Below are 21,442 nucleotides of genomic sequence, written 5' to 3' on the forward strand. Positions count from 1 at the left end.
AGATTGCAGAGGCGCCGCCATCGACACCGAAACAACCTTGTAGTACAGTTCGGGGACCCGTTTAGCAGTTTTAAATCAACATAATCGGGATGTAAATGTTAGGGATTACTTGATAATGCACCGAAGCTGAAATTGGACTTCGTATTTATTTACGGGAACGATCAAGTGGCTCTCTTCTTGGAGGCCCGCTTCTTAAGTGAGTACATTATTCGTGCTACTGCTGTGCATTGAGCGATAGCTTTTTATCTGTACATGTAAACATTTTCTGCGATATAGTGCACGCATTAGCGATGTTTACATAATATGGTCGAAGGCGCGAGTGAAAGCGCTTTTAAGTTGCTATGTCTGTTTCCGTTTGTACGGAATTGTTATGCAACTTGCTCCGTCGCTGCGGAGAGACGCATTTTGTGCCCTTCGCTCAATCGGTACAGTAGGATACAATAACGGAGAGAAAGTGTCGAAATGTGACCCAGTCCTCACTTTGATTTCAGGCAGAAAGCAGTAGATGGGTGCTATGTCGTAATTGCGTTAGATCACCGGCGCAAAAATGAGTTGGGCACCGGGAAGCTCGAACAACAGTGCGCCTCAAATGACGTAAGTATTTTGCGTATTTTACCGAGTCACTGGAGTGTGACCATTGTTAACACCTGTCACTGTCACTATTTGGAAGGACGTAGCTCAGTCTAAGTGCGAGGGATTTATCCGTGTTGAGTGCACATATATAGCGCGTCACTGGATGTGTCTGGCAGTTTTGCGCAGAAAGCATTTTCCACACTCAGATCACAAACATGCGTTCCTGTGGTTGCTATAAGCTGACAAAGTACGAGAAACGTCAAGTAGTAAGTTATTGCTTGTGTGTGGTTACAAAGTTTCTTGTTATCTTATCAAATTTCCCTGGCATGCAGGCCTTTATGATTGAGGATCTTCTCTTTGTGTGCTGCTGCTTTGTTGATGAAATTCACTAACTAATATTGTTGTTAGTGCTGAAGTCCACTAACTAATAATTTCTTTCCACAGATAAAGTGGCACATGACACCTTTCTTTTGGAGATGATAGCTTACTAATATGCATGGCATGCCTTTGAAGTGTGACTATGATCAGTATGGTATGCCCTTGGGCATTTACGTTAAACATGTTGCATCATTGCAGTGAAATACGAAGCACGTAAGATGAGTTGACTCACTGCCAGCATGCTTGGTTTGTATCAAGTCCTTTGTGGCACCCAGCCATGCTGGCCTATGTCATTACCAACTGATCAGAGTGGCATAGCACAGTCTGTTTAAAATATCTGTTGTTTTAAGAGGAAAGTGCATAAACTATAATGCCTGTCAAGTGACAGAACAAATGATGGAAACGTAGAAGAGGGAAGTCCCAGAACGTTCCCTGTGAGTCCTAGTAGAGGTGTCAAAATTTCCTTGAGTGAATTCAGAAAAGGGGGTTAACATCAGCTCATTTTCTGAGGCTAAACACAGCACTCAGACATATTAGTTATGGGCTTAAATAAGCGTAAGTGAAGCAAAGCCTTTTCATACCAGCTTTGGCTTTGGCATTTGCTGCATTGCACAGGAGCATTTAGGACATCTGTAGAAGTCACAAATGAAATCAATTTTACCTGTTGCCTATTAGTTGTTGCCTAGACATGAAGTTTAGGTACTACTGAGACTGCACCATTTGAAATGGTTGGAAAAGTGCAGGATCTGGAAAAAAGGATTGCTCTCGCAGCTCGTGCACAGGGTCTGCTGAAAACATTGTTAGCGGCTCATACTGGCGTGGCATATATATGTAGCAGAACATGTTGGGAACGTGTATCTCATCTACAGGTCCAAAATTTGTTGCACAAAGTCTCACATGCTGACTGCTCATACAATCTGTGAGGTGTGCCAGATTGTTGTTATTCACAAATTTCTGATCAAAGCTATGAAGATCAAGCAACTGATGGCACAAGATTAGTTAGTACCCACTTTTCTCTTTTTTAAACTATGTGATGAGTTCATGTAGGACATCTTGCTCAATAATCCTCATCTCAAGAATTCTTTGTGTAAACAAATAGATTTATGTAAACGGATATTTATTATTTATTTCCCCTTCAATTTTGCGACCTCAATTTTTTGTGAATAGGGCACAAGGCACACTAAATTTTGTGAGTTCTAGATTCTGATAAGCCTGAGATTGCCCGTCGCACATTTGATCCAAGCGACATTAATTGCACATGATTGTGCTGCGAAGCAGTTTAATTGTTTACCTGTACGACAAACCGTGAAGATAAAGTTAGCTATTCCAGCATAACTTTCAAAGTGTCAAATCTTGCCAGACATTTTCACGTGCCCTTAAAATTTGCGTATCTTTCAACTTACAAAATTTTAGAAATTTAAGGGCCCGTGAACAATAAGTGTTTTACAGTAATTTCACTCTGGTGTGTACGCTGACACGATCTCGTTGTCTTTCTCTGCGTTACTGGATTTTAACATCGTGAGGCTTGCCAGAGAGGAACGTATATATATATATATATTGTGAGTGCAGACAAGAATCAGATGGACACAGTTTAGTAAGGCAAGATAGAAGTTAATACAAAATGCAATGGCTTGATGAGTTATACTTGAAACATTTTAGTTGTAAATTAATGACATAGACTATGGAACAAAATTTAACGAATATTTTAATGGCGTGTACGTTTAGTGTTCCGGAAAGACACTCGTAACAGCAGCACTGGAATCATTAAATGGCTGAGTATTGCCGTGCTGTATAAGAATTATTATTAGTACGCAATCATAATTTTTTTCACGTCGTTTTTCTCTTATACATAAGAGCAGTATATTCAGAGCGCACAGTGCGAAAGGTTTGGAAACCGCTGTTGTGCACACTCAAGCATGTTCAAGAACCATTTAATGGTTCCGCATGTACAGTAAGAAACATTCAAATCCTCTCAAATTGTTGCTAATGTTAGACATGGTACGGTAAAGTGTTGTCTGTTTTCCTCGGAATGTTCATGTTTTTTTTTGTCTCATTGCATGTTAACGCATTCTTGACGCTCACTACAGGAGGGAAGATGTTCTAACCACAGCGAGTACGGATGACCTGTTGCCGCTCGCCAACCTTGCTGGGCCCTCTTTGGAACAGGACACAAGTCTGCCGGCAACTGCCACCGCATCGCAAAATACTACCCCTCGTGACAGCCCATCCTCCACCCCGGGAATTGCGAGACGCCTTTCTGGTGTACCCGCACTGCGCTTGAACTTGGATGACACCACGTGGAGCACGGTTAGGCCTGTCAAGCCTATCAGCACCATTTCACGCGGTCCCAAAGATGGGGGAGCGTCACGAAACAAAAAGGGCATCAGGACAAAGGTAAGATGATTTAATTGTATCTCGGACAAAGTGATAAAATGTCCAAATGTGGTCATTCTGAAGACAGGATGAGATTATGCATGAATCGTAATTTCACGCGTATTAGCCGCGGCTTGTGCGGCTTTTTTTTATTTTTATTATTATTATTTTTTGCGGGCGCTCTGCGGCTTATCTGATGACTATTTTTCTGGGGTATTTTCCCCATACTCCGGTTTTAACGAAAGCGCTGACAGTGTCTCCGGAACAGCACCGCCCTGCCAATGCACGAACAGTGCGTAAGAGGGGAGCGTCCACATTCGAGTAGACTGACCTTCCTGGTACCTTCCCCCATGCAGCTTTAACAAAAGGGGTGATAGTGATTCATGTCTTCTGGAAGACCAGTAAGCCATCGATCCAGAAAGAAAAAAAGCATGCAGCAAGGGCACAATCCGATCTTAGTTGAACACTAGAACTGACCTCCTTTGTTGTACACCATGCCGACCCCGGGAATGTGGACCACAAGGTTTATGGCCTTCTCTACGGTCTCTTTTGTCATAAGACCCGCAGGAAGGGTCGAATGTGATATCCATTTTAATTGATTGATTTTATATCTGTTCCACTGGTTTACCACACATATCAGTCGTGTCGCATTGCCCGGAACTTATCTGCGATTGTGGCTTATCTACCGTAAAATGTTCCTAAAAATGGGTCCTGCGGCTTATCTGTGGTGCGGCTCATACGCGTGAAATTATGGTACTACAGCAAGTATTACATGCATTGGAGTACTACTTGCAGTGTTGTCACAGGAACAGCCACTCTGATACTAGAATTCAATATATTTTCATACTGTGTATAATGTACACAATATCACATGTGGTATGAACCCTGAAAGCTAGCCCGAACTCCAAAACTGCCCGTTCAAACAGTGTCTATTGTGAACTGTTTCAAGGGTAGCAAGTCCAATCTAGCAAAGTACAGCATTGATCAATAATTTTGTTGTTATAAAGTATGCTTTCCTGAGCTCATCTCTGCTTTAGGTTAGACTTGCAAAAGGGTACAACCCAGTAACAGTCGTCAACGGCATGCCTTTGTGGCTCTTCTTCGACTTTGCAGACGTCATGTCTCTGATGCTGCTGTTGTATGTAATAATGCACTTGAAGAGAGGCACAGACCCTGCATGAAAACTGGTGTATCATTAAATAAAGTTATTCCAGATGTTTCATTCTTTTCTAAATGTGTCTTTTGTAATCAACTCTTCTACAATCTGTGTAAGAATAGCACAGTTCTGTACCCCGTGCTAAAGAAGTTGTGTGCATGCTTGATATTCCAACCACTACCACCCAAATATTACCGACGGAAGGCCATGAGACGGACTTCGTTAGTTTCTAAATTGCAATATTGTGGTCTATTTACAGGCATCTAAAGTAATGGCCATTCTGCGACAGAGCCGAACTCCCGAGTTCCGGTTCCGCCTCGTCTTAGCTGTCCTGTTCCTCAGCATCATCAGCATAGTTGTTTTGACATGGCACTTACATGCAGCCTTCCAAGAAGCTCTGCGACTCTCGACCAAGTCCGACTTTGTGTCCGGAACGCGTGAACTTCGCCTCTTAGATCGAGGTGGCCGGACGTTACTCCTGGGCTCCTTGGGCCAGGCCATACCTCCCGCTCTTGAAGCGCACGTCTGTCCCTTACTTCGTCCCGGCTATTGTTTCGAGTGGAAGTACCGTGCCAGGCTGCGTGTTCATTTTGAGCCCAAGGACACTACCGGAGACGTGGTTTGTTACGGCGTCTACTGGCGCGCCGCTTCTGTTCACACAGAGTTGGTTGACTGCTACGACCTAGGAGGTGCCGAATGGTTTGGAATGGGCGAAGTGGAAAATTTGACGTGGCCATTGTCAGATTTGCAACTGAACACAATGGCATTCGAGACGGGGGAAGCGGACCCACTAGGATCTGTGTTGGAGCCCTATTGGCTTTCATCATTGGGTGTTTCAATCATCGCAAGTTCACATCAGTCGTTGATGTTTAGCTTCAACGCTTCAGGCAACAACAAGCTTTGCCTGGCAGCTAAAGAGGATTTAAATTATACGCTGTGCACAGGACCGGACATCCTTGCAATTCATAATGCATCACGACCTCACAAAGAGATGAATGGAACATCACTCGACGAGGAAGAAACATTCGTGAAGCATCCTGTGTTGGTTCCACGACGTGGTGACGATGGGAATTTGACGCAGGCAACAGTGCACGAGTATGCAAATCGTTTTGTGAATCATGGCTTCAATGGTGGGTTTGTGCTCATTAGGCAAGGTTGGCAGAAGAGTCAAGGGGACTTGGCATTTTCGAAGGAAGCATTTCCACATCCCGGGGAAATCGTAAGGATCCTGCACAACAAAGGAAACAGGGTGCTCTTGGATGTACATCCATACTTTTGTCTGAGTTCTCGAAACTTCAGGTGGGTGTCATATGTGATATCTACACACTTTCAACTTTTCTCTCTGCACTTCTGAGAATGTGGGAAACAGCAGAAACTTCACTGTCACAAATGCCAGCTATGTAAGGATTTCTGTTTAGTCGGCTTTATTGAAATGCTTTGCAAGAATTTTCTTGCATTGCAGGAGGATTATTTGATTGAACATAGGTTTTAAAAAATAGTTTAGGAAGGTAAAAATTTGGTCCCTAGACCTTAGCAAACCCCTTCTAATGAATTGAAACTTGATAACATCCAATCACAAAATTGTCACATGCCAAGACACATCAGTCCTGATAAGCTTTAATGTCTTTGGGTAGTGAAGACAACTAGACAAATCGCTGTGACTGCTTGCAGAGGACCAGGTTCCTTGTCAGGGATCCTAATCCCTTTTGTACCTGTCCCTCACTCCCTATGGAAATAAAATGAAATTAACTACACGTTAATGAGTCTCGGGCTTAATGGCTACAGATGGATTGACAATCGCGTAATGTCACAGGGCATGGTCAAAAGTCACACACAATAGCTGTGAATAAGCAAAACCAGGACAGTTTGTACCAAAGCAGGAACTTTGTGCAGTTTCTTTCATTATATATGTACACTATGTTTCTTCGATACCCTTTCTTCTCCTCATAAATTTCCAAGCATGCTTCACATCTTTGAAGCTCCATTTTATGAAATGGTCACATGGAACTTGGCAAGGTTCTACTGTAGACTTGCAAATCTGGACCTCCGTAACTCATGCTCATGCTCTCTAAAGCTCTCCTCAGATGATTTAGTCAGCTTAACCATCTCAAATGCAATTCCAATGTTGGAAGGATAAAACAAACCTTATGCATGTTGACTGCAAGTACAGTTTTGATGCATCATGCACTTTTTTTTTGCAACTGCATGCATCACGTAGCTGTTCGGTGTGCGAGGTTCTCGTGTGAGGTTCGTCAATCTTGGTTGCAGTGTTTTCATTAACTTTTGAGAAAGCAAATTTTTGCAAGTGTACAACATGCTTCCATTTAGAACTTTTGTTTCTCTTTATATTTATCGATTAATGCTGTTATTACCACATTGTATGAGCGTGTGAACAGTGCCATCCTGGGGATGTATGAGGAGTACATCATGGGGAAGACACAGGTTGAGCTTTAAAAAGCTCTTTCAGCTGTGTCATGCCAACTCATGAAGGTTGTTATACTCAGATCCTGACAGGCAGAGAGATTGCCATGCAGTTTGAGACACAATGGCACCAGGAAGTGTTAGCATTGTTGACATCAAACTACAGGATCCTGCACTTGTAGCTTTGGTGAAAGCACTGTATTGGGCAGCTGAAACATTATTACACTACAGTGGACTCTCGTTAATTCAAACCCTGATAATTCAAACTTCCCGTTAATTCAAACAAATTTGGAATTTTTGTTTGGCCTGCTATACTTGCAGTGTATTGAGAAGCTGCTTAATTCAAACAGTGCCTTTGCTTAAATCAAACTTTTTTCTCCGTTTTAAAACATTCCTGCCAGCAGAAAACAGCCAACACAATGTTGCATTCACTAAGCGGCACTGCATTGGCATTAAAGTCAGAAAAAGGAAGACACAGACTGTTCAAATCATCCATTAAGTGAATCAGTCTTGCAAGGAAAGTCAAAATGAGCTTTACGGTTTAGGGTAAAATGTCTTCACTCACAGTGGTAGTCTGACTATCTGGTGTGAGGAATAGTATAGTTTAGGTGATCAGTAGAGACCGAATTTTCATGCATATGCATATTTTTTCCTGAACATGGTTTACATTAGGGGTGACATGAAAGCACATTTGAGCCTTGTCCCAAACGATTTGTGGTATGTTTTAAGTGCATGTAAATTCATATTTCATACGTTGCTGCATATTTTGCGTTTTCTTTTTTTTTACCAGCATTTGGCGCATTATGGCCATAGTTGTCGATGCGCCATAAAAATCCTAATCATCATCATCATCACATTTTGCGTTTTTGCAGCATATTTCCCTGCTCGTCAGATATGACATATCGATCTGAACCATATTTCGCATTGCAAGCCGCCGATTAGACACTAGGCATCGTGCCGTCTGCTGTGATTCCTTCCCTGCGAGCGTCGACGCCACTCTGGCTGCGCCGAACGCAGCTTGTGCCCTCTCTGGCTGCCACAGAGAGTATGATGCGTTCTCTTCTCTGGCGCCTACCCATGCATCTGCCGCTTTTACACCGTTTCCTTACGATGCCGAGACCTAAGCCATCAATTTCATCCCTCTACAAGAGATGGACGACAGAGAATCCAGATTTGTGCACCAACGGGAAGATATTATTCTGCAGGATTTGCGAGAAGAAGGTAAGAAAGGAGCGTGCATGGAACGTTCAACTATGGACGAGTAACACTTAAGTTTCATCCCTTTCTATATTTTTGATTTAGGAATAGCAAGCCGACCTTCGGTCAGGCTGACCTTTCCGAAATAAACATAAGCCCTTCCCCTCATCCCTTGACGTATACAAGGCATGGGCTTTCATGCATTGGGGAGGATTACGAACGAGAATCTCTCAAGCATATGTGCGTAAATGGGGCTCGCTTTGCGGTGCAATGTACGCGCATAGACGCTTACTAACGACGCAAAATCAAGGTCGTTCTTTAGTATTTACTTCACAGAAATTCATTGCCACGGCTATTTATTCCTGTTTATTCCTGTTTTATTTGTGTTTATGTTTCCTGACTCAATTTTTCGTTTTTTCTGTCTCTTTTAGGTCAATGCAGAGTGGAAGTTCCAAGTGGACCAGCATGTGAGGTCGCAGTGCCACATTTCTGAAAAGGCAAAGAGGAGCAGGACTTCACAACCCCTACTTGCCCACGCTGCGAGCTCTCGCCCTGAGTTTGACGAATTTTGTGCAGACCTCTCTGAAGCCTTTGTCGCGGCTAATATGCTGTGGTGCAAACTCGAAAACCCGACGCTAAGAAAATGCCTTGAGAAGTATACTCACAGGAAGACACCAGCAGAGTCAACTCTCCACAAGAATTACTTGCCTCTTTTGTACGAGAAAGCCGTGAACGAAATAAGGTCTTCTATTGGAAACTGCCCAATGGGGGCTGCTGCAGATGAGACGACGGACACCTGTAGCCGCTACGTAGCGCATCTTGTTTTTGGAAAACTTGATGAAAATCAAAGGTCCAGGCCTTATCTGCTTGCGAGCTGAAAACTTGAGAAAGCAAACCACGGCATTGTAGCTAGATTCGTAAATGATGCTCTCAAGCTACTCTGGCCAGATGGGGGTGGAGAGAACTTTAGGATATTTTACACAGATGCAGCTGCGTACATGATAAAGGCTGCTGACACCCTGAAGGTTTTCTATCCGAACCTTGTGCACGTAACGTGTTTGGTGCACGGCCTCAACCGCGTGGCAGAGGAAGTTAGGGGGCTCTACCCACTTGTCAACAAGATGGTGTCGGTCGTGGAGAAAATTTTTGTGAAGGTGCCAAGTTGAAGAGAAACATACAGAGCAATGATGCCAGACGTTCCCCTGCTCCCAGAACCTGTTGTCACAAGATGGGGCACCTGGTTGGAGACAGTCGACTTGTATGCAACTCACTTCGACGACTTGAAGGACGTGGTGAACACATTCAGTTCCGAGGACAGCAGCGCTGTCAGAGAAGCACAAGCGCTCTTTGAAAACCCAGTGCTAGCTGTGGAGGTACAGTTAGTGAAAATGCACTTCGTCTTCCTTGCGCGAGCCATCCGGAAGCTTGAAACGGGAGGCCTCCTGCTCGTGGAATCCTTGGATGTGGTGAAAGGTGTACGCAAGGAGCTCGCAAAGATTACCAGTCCAGTCAGCGCAAAGGTTGTTAGCAAATTTGATGCCGTGCTACAAAAGAATCCTGGATTTGCCTTTCTCCGAGTAGTCTGCGATCTGTTTGCTTCGGTTCCTAAGGCCACCCTACCGGAGGTTGTGCCCGCACACCTACTTTCAGCTTTCAAGTATGCTCCACTCACAACATGCGACGTAGAGAGGTCATTTTCGAACTATAAGAACGTTTTGACTGACAGGCGCCAGAACTTCACTCCAGACAATATCGAACGGTATCTGGTGGCAAACATTTTCTTCGACAGTTCCAATAATTGAAACACGGCCTTGTATTTTTTTTTCTAATATCCCGCTTTTCGTTATCTTTCATTGTAACCCCAACATATCCGGTTAAATAAAAAGGACATTTACATTGAGAAACCACTTGTCTCGGTGGCGGTGTGCGAGATCGCTTCATATACGGCTCGAGTTTTTACCGCATACGTGTATATGACACGTTTTTACTGCATGTTGTGACCAAGTTTAGTGCATAGTTGCATGCATATTTCATTACTCTTTAACGCATATAAATCCGGTCTCTAGTGATCAGCAGTGCCCATAAGCAGTGTCACTACCCTGTACTGTACAAGACCGCAGTCGCTACCAGAAAATTATGCCACCATGACACAATATTCTCTTGTGGCATAGATTTAAATGCATGTCTGATAGTTCAAACTTACGATAACTCAAACGAAAATCACTGGTCCCCTGGAGTTTGAATTCATGAGAGTCTACTGTATAGGAGACTCTGGGCTTCCTGCACTGAGGTGACATTTAACATGGCCCCTCTCTCATCTGTCAAGCTATCCATCAGGAGCCACCATGCAAAATATTTTCGCTCTGTGATGTATCATAACTGCACAATCACATTTATAAAAACAGTCTGAGAAAACAGTCGCGGACGGCCGACGTGATCCTTGCGTGACATAGGGAAGTCCCCGTGCCATTTTTATTTGTTTCTTTCTTCTCAGCTCATGCGCCACTTACACCTGCTTGAGCTGTGCTGCGCTAGGTCACGAGTCACGTGCCTGGGGACCACGTTGCATCGCGACGTTCCCTCATTTTCCAATGTGCTCTGTACACGAGTGGATGATTTTCTAAAAGTGTGTGGAACTGAGGCCTCACGCACGCCTTTTAGGTCATGTGCACCCGTCGTTCTTTCGTGGGAGCTCATTTTATTTGTTGCAAAACACGCCACAGCGAAAAAGAAAAAAAAAAGATTTGGGGGGTCACCTCAGTGTGCTCCTTTAAAGGGACGGTTGGATCCGTTCCAGACGGTTTCGAAATTATAGCGACATTTATACCTCTTGGACCACTGACCACGGTATCGAAAATCCCATGCGAAATAGGGGAGTGGTTTGACTGTTGTTCGATAGAATGCGTGGCAAGAGCAGACACCGAATGTTGAGAGTATGAAGGAATTCCCTCTCTGGAAAAACGAGAAAATGTCACTGCCTAAGGATCAGCGAGGGTTCGACACTGAGAAAAGCAATGCCTCGGCCGTGCAGGCGTCTCATCGAGTTACGGTGCGTCTGGACTGCGCCTTTTTCCTTTGAGTGCCACCCTCTCACTCCTCCGCTTAGGGAGTGACGTCACACCACCGGAGCCTCTGCAGCTGCGGAAGTAGCACTGATCTGTAAAATTCGTTTATTTAATATTGAAGCACTTTTCGGACGAAAAAAACTTCTCGGTCGAAGCCGAACATAGTCGTATAGGTTTCGTAGATGGGTTTCCAAATGTGACTGTCCCTTTAATGAGGTTGATCAGGCCCTGTACTGATCAGGCACTGTACTGCTTCAACCTTACACTAACATGTTATTTTGAGCAAAAGAATACTTAGACGCAGGGCTGGCGTCTACGGGGCGGCCCTAGCGAGTGGCCCTAGCCCGATGGCGAGCCCACCTAAAGGGGCGCAAAAAAGACGCCTTTTTGGGAAACAAGAATACGGGAAGGGGGGGTGCAAATTTCCCACCTGTTCCCCCGGAGGCGAAAAGTTGACGCCGGTACTGCTTAGACACCCACACAAAATACATTTACGTCGAATAATGCTTGTCGCTTTATCTGATCATAGCATAACAGATTTTACCTTCATTACATTTCTTGATTTTTGAAAGGTTCGGCTGAATAGCATGGAGTATATATCACATATATTTGTTAACAGTTTACTTGATCTCTGCAAAGCATCACATGGTGTGTCTCTGGTAATTATCTGTAAATTATAGTGAGTTTTTTCTAGGTCTTTACAGTGCAAGTAGTCTGCCATAGCAGCTCCACTGCAATGCATTAAAATATTACTTTTTACTTTTATCCATGTGATCTGCTAAGTATGAGACTCCCTGCATGTTTGCACATAGATTTTGCAAAGTTCCTTCCTACATTTGTCAGTAATGATCACCCACATGGATATGCTGTTGTCTAAACTGAGGAACATTATTCAAAGCTTTTGTTGTGCCTAGGTCGAAAACCCATGAAATGTTGACCTTTAGGTAACTGTAGATCACAGTTTTCATTTGTTCTCACTCTGTGTTGCACAGGGCTGCTATGGATGGGGAGTACCTTCTGGCCGACCAGAATAAGGTTCCACTCTTGACTCGGTGGAACGGCAGCCTCTGCGCTGTCGTTAATCTCTTTGACGAACGGGCAGCTGAATGGTTCCTGCAGCAGCTCGAGCAGTTACGCTCCCAGTTTGGCATTGACGGATTTGTATTTCGAGGAGGTCAGGCTCGAGCTTTGCCATACGGGCAGGGCCGCTGGGCTTCTTCGTTTTTGGGCAAATACTTGGAAGTTGCCGCAAAGAGCTCACCTTACATTGGAGCACCTGGTGGCGTGAGTGCTGCTGGATTTGTGACCTTAGCTCCACAGCCATCTACTTGGGCTGCCCTGCAGAGCATCCTGCCTAAGGTATGCGAAAATTGCTGAGTCTACACTGTCTTTGTTTTGACATGTCTTTTGTTATGTGTTCTGGTGGTGCAGGTACTGACCTTAGGTCTCCTGGGCCATCGTGTGGTGAACCCAGGCTGTGTGGGGGGTGACCTGGTCGCCCCTGGAACTAAACCAGATCGAGAACTTTACTTTCGGTGGTGGCAGCTGGCTGTATTTCTACCTGTACTGCAGTTCTCGGTCCTGCCCAGTGATTACAATGACGACTTTGAACTTACAAAGGTATGACTCTTCATTGTTTGTTAAAGGAACACGGTGGCATTAAAGGGGCACTAAAGTACAAAAAAAACAAGTTCACCGCAAATTATGATAGACGCTATGTTAATTTCGCACTTGTTGTCATAATTGAAAGCTTTGATTCCGTTACGAAGCTTCAATCAGCATTATACCGGACTCTTTCTTCCTTCGACACTAAGCAGTGAACGTCGCTTCAGCTCGTGTATCGGGTATACATCGAGTGGTTTTAGTCCATGCTGTGCATGCACGCGCGTGCCACGCCATAGAGCAGTTCCGGCAAAAAAAATAGTGCAAGTTATGAAGCGGACTGGTGTCGCTGTCCGAAGGACGTGAAGATAATTGTTGTCAGTGCTACATTTGTGATAACTGTTGTCAGCTACAATTAAGTCAATCGATATTGAAAAATGCAGCAAAGCGCGTCATGCCGCGCATGTACGGAACACTACGACCGTCCCCGTTCCAAATCCATGCGCACACAATAGGTATGCGCAGACTTGTGCCCGTTACTCAAAAAAAGTAATTGATTACCGTTACTGTTACTTCTGTGGAAAAAGTAATCGATTACTATTACCAATTACTCGACTTCAAATGTAATTGAGTAACGAGTAGAAATGTAACGCGTTACTTCGGTCGTTACTCTGCATTCACGCAAATTATAACCGTCTTTGTATGCCTCAGAAAAAAAAAGGTTCAACAGCGGAACAGCCTGAAATAACAAGACAAACAAAAACACGTAGGTCAAGGAGATCCGTACGCCCGGGAAGACGTTGACCCGATTGTGGAAGAGCATTGCGTGGAGCTTCCCCATGACTCACTAAACCTCCAAAGCTTCAGGTGCCATCACACTGGTGTAGGAAGAGATTAGGGAGGGAGACTCTGAAATTCCAGAGCGTTATTACAATGACCTCCGCTTGCTGTAGTAGAACAGCCCAACAAAGGCTGATGGCACTAGGGGCTTGACTTGGGGGTGGGGCAGAACATCTGAAAGGTAAGCTAATCTCTGCCGGAAAAGTAATCGATTACTGTGTAATCGATTACGTACTCAGAAAAGTAATTGACTACTTGAAAAATTACTCAAAAAGGTAATTGATTACAAGTAACGCAATTACTAGTAACGCGTTACGCACAAGTCTGGGTATGCGCGCGGTTCTCTTCTGTTTCATTAAATGCTGCCAATCTTTGCTTCCTGAGGATCCCTTTAGTTGCCGTCAAAGACGGCTCTGTTTTCATTTCGTTTTGCTCCTAAACGGTAGCGCTGTGTGAACTAAGTTTGATTGCACTATACTAATTGAAACACGGACTTTCATTTGCGAGAAGAAGTTGTTTTTGCATTTTAGTACCCCTTTAATAGATGTTCTGAAAGGAGCACTGAGGTGGTGGCACCCCATAATTTTGGTTTTGCTGCAACACGTTCTGCAGCAAATAAAGTGAGCTCCTGAGCACATGTGACCTGCAGTGTGCACACGAGGTGTCTGTTCCACACACCTTTAAAAAGTTATCCACTCTTGGAAAGAGTGTGTTGGAGAAGGGTGTGTCGAGGGAAGGAAAAGGGTACGTCGTGACATCACCTATCCCACAGGGCATGTAACCCATGACATAGACCAGTGCAGCTGAAGCAGGAAGGCATGGAAATTTGCCAATGTCATGACAATTTACAAAACAGTCGGAGATGCAGCCCCGGACAGCCTGCACGATCCCCTCGATCGTGCAGGCCACACGATGCTGCTTTCTCCTATTGTTTTGCAAATTTGATTGTGCAGTGACAATATGCTATGCAAGTAGGTCAGCTGTCTCTGCTCCTCCTCAGTTTCCCTCTTTCCCTTATTTCCCATGGAGCAACCTCATTGGTCCCCCTCCCAAATAAGGGTGTACCACTTCAAGGTCGCGGTGCACGTGGGTTCTTCTGTGGACACATGCCGGTCTGCGGGTACCCCCTTATTGCTTCCTCACGAGTGGGTAGACACTTTATCACGTGGTTTCTCCAAACTCTACCCACTACTATGCGCAGAGACAAACTGTCGTGGCTAGAGCTGTGCAAATATTCGAAATTTCGAATATGAAATGAATATCTGATGCTATTCGAATGCTATTCGCAACCAATTTTCAGTATTCGAAAATTTTGAATATTTTTCGAATAGTACTGAAGTGAGCTATCGCTATCGCCATTCTGCAAGTTCGCTTCGCCTCATTACATCCAAGAGTTAGGTAAAGCCCACTTCACATTACCACTGTGGGCGTGTGGTGAAGAAAGGCAGGCAGGAAAGTAGAAAGCCACAGTTTATTGGGGCAGCGCGATCAGTGGCTGCCAGAGGACTAAACTGACTGGCACAGAATGCCCGGGAAGCGCATGTCGCGCGGCGCGTAGAGGTGGCAACTTAGTCTTCGTCGGCTGCCACACCACCATTGTTTTTTGGTGTGCGGCTCCATTCTGCAAGTCTGCTTCACTTCATTACACTCGAGCGCTATGTGAAGGCAGCTTTACACTCTGTACAATATTCTGTCACTAAAGTCTACAAATTTTGTGAGCTCATGGTCAACACTCTACTCTGGGCATTGCAGGTTCCAGTAAATGTACTCCCAACTTTCAGAGTTATGTTCAGTAACAGATGGAAATATCATGTGCAGTTTCTGAAAAAAGTACAGGAAATTCACAATGTAAACATAGAAATGAGGAGATGCACACAAAGTAGGCTGTATAGAAGATGTTGAGTAACTCTCAATGCAGTTCATCCCACTAATGCAGCCTACCATACGCGACATAGAGGGACCCTTCTCTCACGATATGGTATGCTGGGTGAAAAGGCTCACATGTTTGGAGCAGAACATCATGTAATGACACAACACCACAAAATATTTCGCCATGAGGTATTCAGAATTATTTGAATTGGGCCATTTCTGATTATTCGAATTCGATTCACCATCTGAAGAGATTATTCGGATTCGGATTTGGTTCGCAGTGTAAGTGAAATATTCGTAAACTATTCGCAATGAAAATTTTGCTATTCGCACAGCTCTACATAATACTGCTGAATAAACATCAAAGTAAACTGCAACAAGACTTAGTGTAGTCCATTACTGCTAGATGAAAATATTTGAAAGTTATTCGAATTCTTGGTTTTCAATATTCGTATTCGATTCACACTGAGTTTCAGCTAGCCGAAAACTATTTGCAGTCTAAATTTTGGTACTCGCATACCCCTAGTTGTGGCATATTTTTGCATGGTGACTCCTGATGGACAACTTGAAGAATAAAACAGGGTTTTGACCCATGTTAAATGTTTTCATCATTGGATGTGTTAAGTATCTGCTCTCTTACTCCTTCTCTGGCACTCCGAGTTTCATGCTCCTGGAGCAGCTATTAAACAGCACTTGAACGCTTGAACATGCTCGCTGTGCTGCCGTTTCTCCCTTTCTTTTTTTTCCATTCTCTGTGCTGTGCTGCCGTCAGACGTCCTGTGTTCTCTCTCTCTCAATGCACCTTCCTGGAGAGGAGGGAAGAGGTCACATGACGGAGCATGAAACCTCCTTTTCCTGCAGCTTCGAAAAGCAGTGGCAGGAACATCGTGTTTGCGTACGAAACTCTGAGTACGAGCGTCACCACTTAACGGTGTGAGTGCCAAACACACTTAATCCGGAGCACCAATCCGGAGCCAATTGCACCATTAATCCCTTTGAAGGGCATGGGCGCACTGGTGTGTCTGGAGTGACCGTGCCACAGCAGGTACGAGCGCACCAGTGCGTTTGAAGGTCTCGGTTTGAATTTTCGCGCCCTCTCTTTATGGTGCTGCGGCGCTGCTTTGAGAGTGATGTTTGGCTGCTCGAGGTTTCTCCGGGGAACAGTGGTGCCACCTGGGGGCTATTTTTACAAGTATACTGGTAATATCGCTGGAGTTCGAGCATCGCCCATACTGCAGATGGCAGCGCAGGGAAGCCGAACGCGCAGGAGGCATTTCGCCTGTGCCAACAAGCAACGCGGCACAATCATTTACGGAAGGACACTGAATTTATATGCGTTGAGTACGACGAAGGCCTCTGCGTACAGCCGTGCCATCAAGTAGTACCACACTCTCGTGAACCTTTGCAGACAAGTGGAAAAGCACAAAACATGTTCTGTTATACATAACCAAAGTGCAAATATAAGCAATATGACTCTCAAAGGCTTATGGAATACATACTCCATAAATAACTTTCCACAATTCATCGGGTGTGTATGTTGTTTATGAAGCCTTATCTGTTTCGGTACGCAGTTGTAATTTTTGCCCACCCTTCAAAGGGTTAACGTGGCAATAAAGAGGTTGGTGCTTGTGGGTCTCATAGGCTCCTAGGAGCACGTTTACTTATTCTGTACTCGATGCTTATTAGCTGAATACACTCGTACTGCAATGCAGTGAGAGGCAGAGGTGTGCACTGTTTCGCGATGCACGCCGACTGCGAGGTGTGCGGAACAAGGAGTTTCACATCAAAATGATAAATGAATACACGTCAGCATGACAAAATATCTCGTCTACCAATGAAGATGACGTATGGATTTGTAACAAGAATTGTTCCACTCGAAATCGTATTTTTGTCAGGAACAGCGTTGCAGAACATGCAATATACAAGAGATGGACTTCACCATCACACAACAGCACTGTTTTAACAGTCCCAACATTGCTCTAGCTTCTTGTGCGCACGCATCTGCAATCTGGCCTGTACCGCTCTGCTCCTGACTGCTGCTAGTACAGAATATGCGTCTCGGTGAGGTGTATCTTTACGTGTCACACCCAAGTCGGAGACAAAGAAATGTGGGAGGGGACGTTCCCGCAGTGGTATTTCCTTTGACAGTGCCGGAGGTGACATACCCTTGACGTTTTTCGCTGATTCGGAGGAAGGAAAGAGGAACCTCTAAATTGCCACTTTTCTTCACGTTTTAGTTACAAACAGCGCAGTGAGTGAACTCCGTTCCTTTTGCGTTCCTCTCATGGTGACAGGATCTTTCATACCACGAAGATACATTTTTGCACTTTAGTTACCCTTTAAAGAGACCGTGAAGACCCCCCCATGAATTCTGCATGCCATAGCACGCACGCAAGGTATTTGACGTGCATGCCCTTTAGAAACTCCTCAGCTCCTTCAGGGAGCCCAAGTCATGCTGACGTCACTCCTTGATGTTGAGTGCTCCCCGGAAGTAGTGCTGCTCCATGTCTGTAGCAGACATATTTTCAGTGTGAACTGAAGTCTCGCAGCTGCTCTCCACGCTGATACTATATCACACGGACAGTTTTACGTGACACCAGGAGATCGGGCCCGACCTCCATGGTGCCACTCTGCTCGTGACTGCTTTTTCAGGGTGTTTTTGTAAATTTAATTGTGCAGTGATGAGACACCACACAGCAAAATTACACGTATCCTTTATAGTGGCTCCTGTTAGACTTCAAAGCGTCAAATCTTGCTAGACATTTTTGCATGCGTTTAAAATTCACACATTTTTCATTTTGCGAAGTTTGCGAAAATTAAGGGATCACAAACAATAAGGGTTATACAGTATTCTTTGAACATGATTTTAACACCTTCCACCGTGACTGCAGGTCTCGAGAGTCCTGACGCAGTTCCGCAAGACTAGGGTGGAGCCAGCTATCCGGGAAGCTTTGATGCAGGACGCTCCCATTGTACGTCCCCTGTGGTGGCTAGACCCACGGGACAGCAACACGTACGGTGCAGGGCACCAGTTTGCAGTGGGGGACCGTCTCATTGTTGCACCAGTACTGGAACCTGGCCGCAACTCGACCTACGTGTACCTCCCGCACGGGTGGTGGTGCGAAGACCAGAAATTGCACAGAGGAGGAAAGTGGATCAGCGTTGCTGCCCCTCTAGAAAAAGTCACCTACTTCACTCGTTCGGAGAAGTGCTGATTTGGATTCCTCGGGAAAAGGTGCAGATGCTTCCACGGATCGCTTGCGATGGAACACGTGGAGGAACCTGACAGTGTCGTACTGTGTACGGCAGAGTATTTGTACGTGTGGTCACAGCATTGAAATCAGCAAGGATTGCTATTTTGCGAATGTATTCCAGTCAGCTCTGCCAAAATGTTGTTTGTAGCGAGCTGTTTCATGGAACGTGCTAAGTTGATCAGCTGCGTCTAAATTCCGAGTCACATAGTACTGTCAGATTATTTCTTAGTGTTACGAGCAAGCGGCTCATCAGGCTCTGCATAACATCAGCGGCAGGAATGCGACACACGAGGAACAGCACGTAAGAAAGGCACCGTAGAAAAGATAAACGTTTGTGTGGTGTTCAGTGGTGGCATTGAAAATGTCCGGACTTTAAGTGTTTGCAACATTAATGATGCGCAATGAAAATAATTCGTGGCAGAAATCATGTTAAGGTAGTCTGGCTCTCGAGATGTGGCAATCATGGACTGCTTCACTAAAGGAATGCATTGGCGGACCAGATGGGACCAAAGGAGGTTTGTCGATGTGTCACCACCACCACCTTGTCGATGTATCATCGTTAATGTGAATGCCAAACCAAGATGATTTTTTGTTTGGTCTAGGGGATGTACTCTTAGATACAGTAGTGATGGCTGGATTCAGAATGTCAGATAAAGGATAAACTAACTTAGAGCTGAGACAAGGTAAGACCTGTATGTTCCTGTACCTGTTCATGTATTGCATTGAAGCAGGAGGATATTATCGGTCAATATGATTGTTATCGCAGACCAGCAGCATTGGTTAATGATCTATGCATCACACACATATTGGAAACTATCAACATTTTCACTTGTAGGGTGTATCCTGCCTCGAATTTTGAAACAAAAGATAATGTATGCATGCATTAACAAAGCAACGTACGTGCTTTCATATGTCACCCACAAAAAGTTAACACCTTTGATGAGTGACATATCAAAGCACACAAAACTTTGTTTTCCCAGATGCAAATTCAGTCTTTTCGGGGTTGCAAGGTTTTGGGGGTGTTAGGGGGTGTGCCGGGAAGATCCGTGGCCGCAACCATACTTCTCAACATTTGCTCTTGCAGTACTATTTTCCAGGATTCTTTGTGTTTGGGTAACACAACACCACTTTATTTTAATGATGATAACAAGTGGGGTGTTTCATCACGATAGGCCATAGTCTACCCCATTACTCGCAGTAACATGCAGCAGCCATCCGCAGAACACAGAAGGCAGACAGGAATTGGAACACTGTGAGCACACTACATCATACCACATTCGATGTCTGTGGAATTCTGCTAGTAAAGTAAAGTAAACTTACTTTAGAGGTGGCACATGCCCAATGAAACGAATGTCTGATTTCACTGTATCCGATAATTAATTTTGTATGAGTTTGCTATAATCGAGTTCACCTGGAGGAATATGTGAAGTATTCTGCGTATTTTGCTTAAATACGATCAATTATTATGACAATATACAATAGAATACAATACAGACAATATACAATTATAATACAATATATGCAAATTATAATACAATAGAAGTTCCCAGAACATTTTGCACGAAATATTTATTCAGTTATACAATTCAACTGCTCCTGTACCATTAGAGTAGAATTAAATTTTTGTGGACCCGATCAATGTGTGTTCCAAGGTATTGTGTGGATTTTCAGAATTTCATAGCTGTTTGTATCGTGCAGCATTTTGGCAGAGCTTGCATTTGTCACTCTACACTGTACTGGTCAGTCTTTTTGCAGTGCTTGATTTTTATCCCTTTTCCTCGACTGTGATGATATTGTGTTCTTGCTTCCCTATTGTGATTCCTCGAACCTGGAGTCACTAGGTATTTAGTGACTCTACTCCAACCATTTTTGTACCATATCACAACTGTTTATAAATCAATTTTATTTGTGCATGCATTTATGGAGGGCAAGTGTTTGCACTACAATCATCTGCCCATGTATTTTACCGTGTTCACTTTGAGATACCTTTTACTTGATCAACATTCTTGTTATTCCTTTCATTGTGGGACCAAAGGTGATATCCCTTCATCCTTCCGTGTGTGAAGGTTGGTGCCCTTAACAACCGTATTTTGTCAAACTTTGAGCAGTGTCAGAAATTGTGCACCTGATAGAATATAGCTTTGCCAGCCATGTAAGTACCCATTAATCGAGTTAACACTGCAGATATTTTTATCTGGTGCACTTTGTAGCACATGACATATGGCTCTGTTGTGCAGTGTATTATTCCTTGTCATTTCGTGCTTGCTTTCCTGTAACTTTTTTTTTTTTTTTTACCGTGCAGTGACATATTGAAAGCATTGGTATATCTCACTGTTTTGTTAACCATGCCATATGCAATATTTGAGTGCATGTTTAGCAAGCGCATCTGAATGTAAGTTTTTAGGAAAGATTAAAAGAAAAAGGCAGTGGAAGGACTTTGTTGAGCTCAGATTTGGGCACTGCACTATGGCTAGCAGTTATTTATCCAGCCCGGCTCACTTCCTAAACGAAGAAACAAGATTTGGAAACATTCCCCTCCCTTTCTTTCCTGTGCATCCCCTACGGGATGCTACGTACAGGGTGCTTCTGTTGTATCAGCATTAGACACATCTCAGCAATGACACATGAAGCTGTTACAATGAAATAGTAATAATGAACCCCACCCTCACCCACCTACGTGCTTGGGATACTGGATGAACTACTGGTGACAGTGA

At 44.2% G+C, this 21,442-nt stretch overlaps 1 protein-coding gene across 1 annotated transcript; it reads left to right on the forward strand.

Moving 5' to 3' along the window:
• The first annotated feature begins 5 nt into the window (after positions 1–5).
• On the forward strand, positions 6–21,154 carry LOC135388666 (myogenesis-regulating glycosidase-like). Its single transcript, XM_064618369.1, has 7 exons — positions 6–196; positions 492–594; positions 3,039–3,345; positions 4,740–5,779; positions 12,156–12,522; positions 12,595–12,783; positions 18,366–21,154. The coding sequence occupies exons 2-7, from the start codon at positions 548–550 to the stop codon at positions 18,687–18,689; spliced, it is 2,274 nt and encodes a 757-aa protein (XP_064474439.1). The 5' UTR covers positions 6–196; positions 492–547; the 3' UTR covers positions 18,690–21,154.
• Positions 21,155–21,442: the final 288 nt, after the last annotated feature.

This window comes from Ornithodoros turicata, chromosome 3, assembly GCF_037126465.1.
Source record: "Ornithodoros turicata isolate Travis chromosome 3, ASM3712646v1, whole genome shotgun sequence".
NCBI lineage: Eukaryota > Metazoa > Arthropoda > Arachnida > Ixodida > Argasidae > Ornithodoros > Ornithodoros turicata.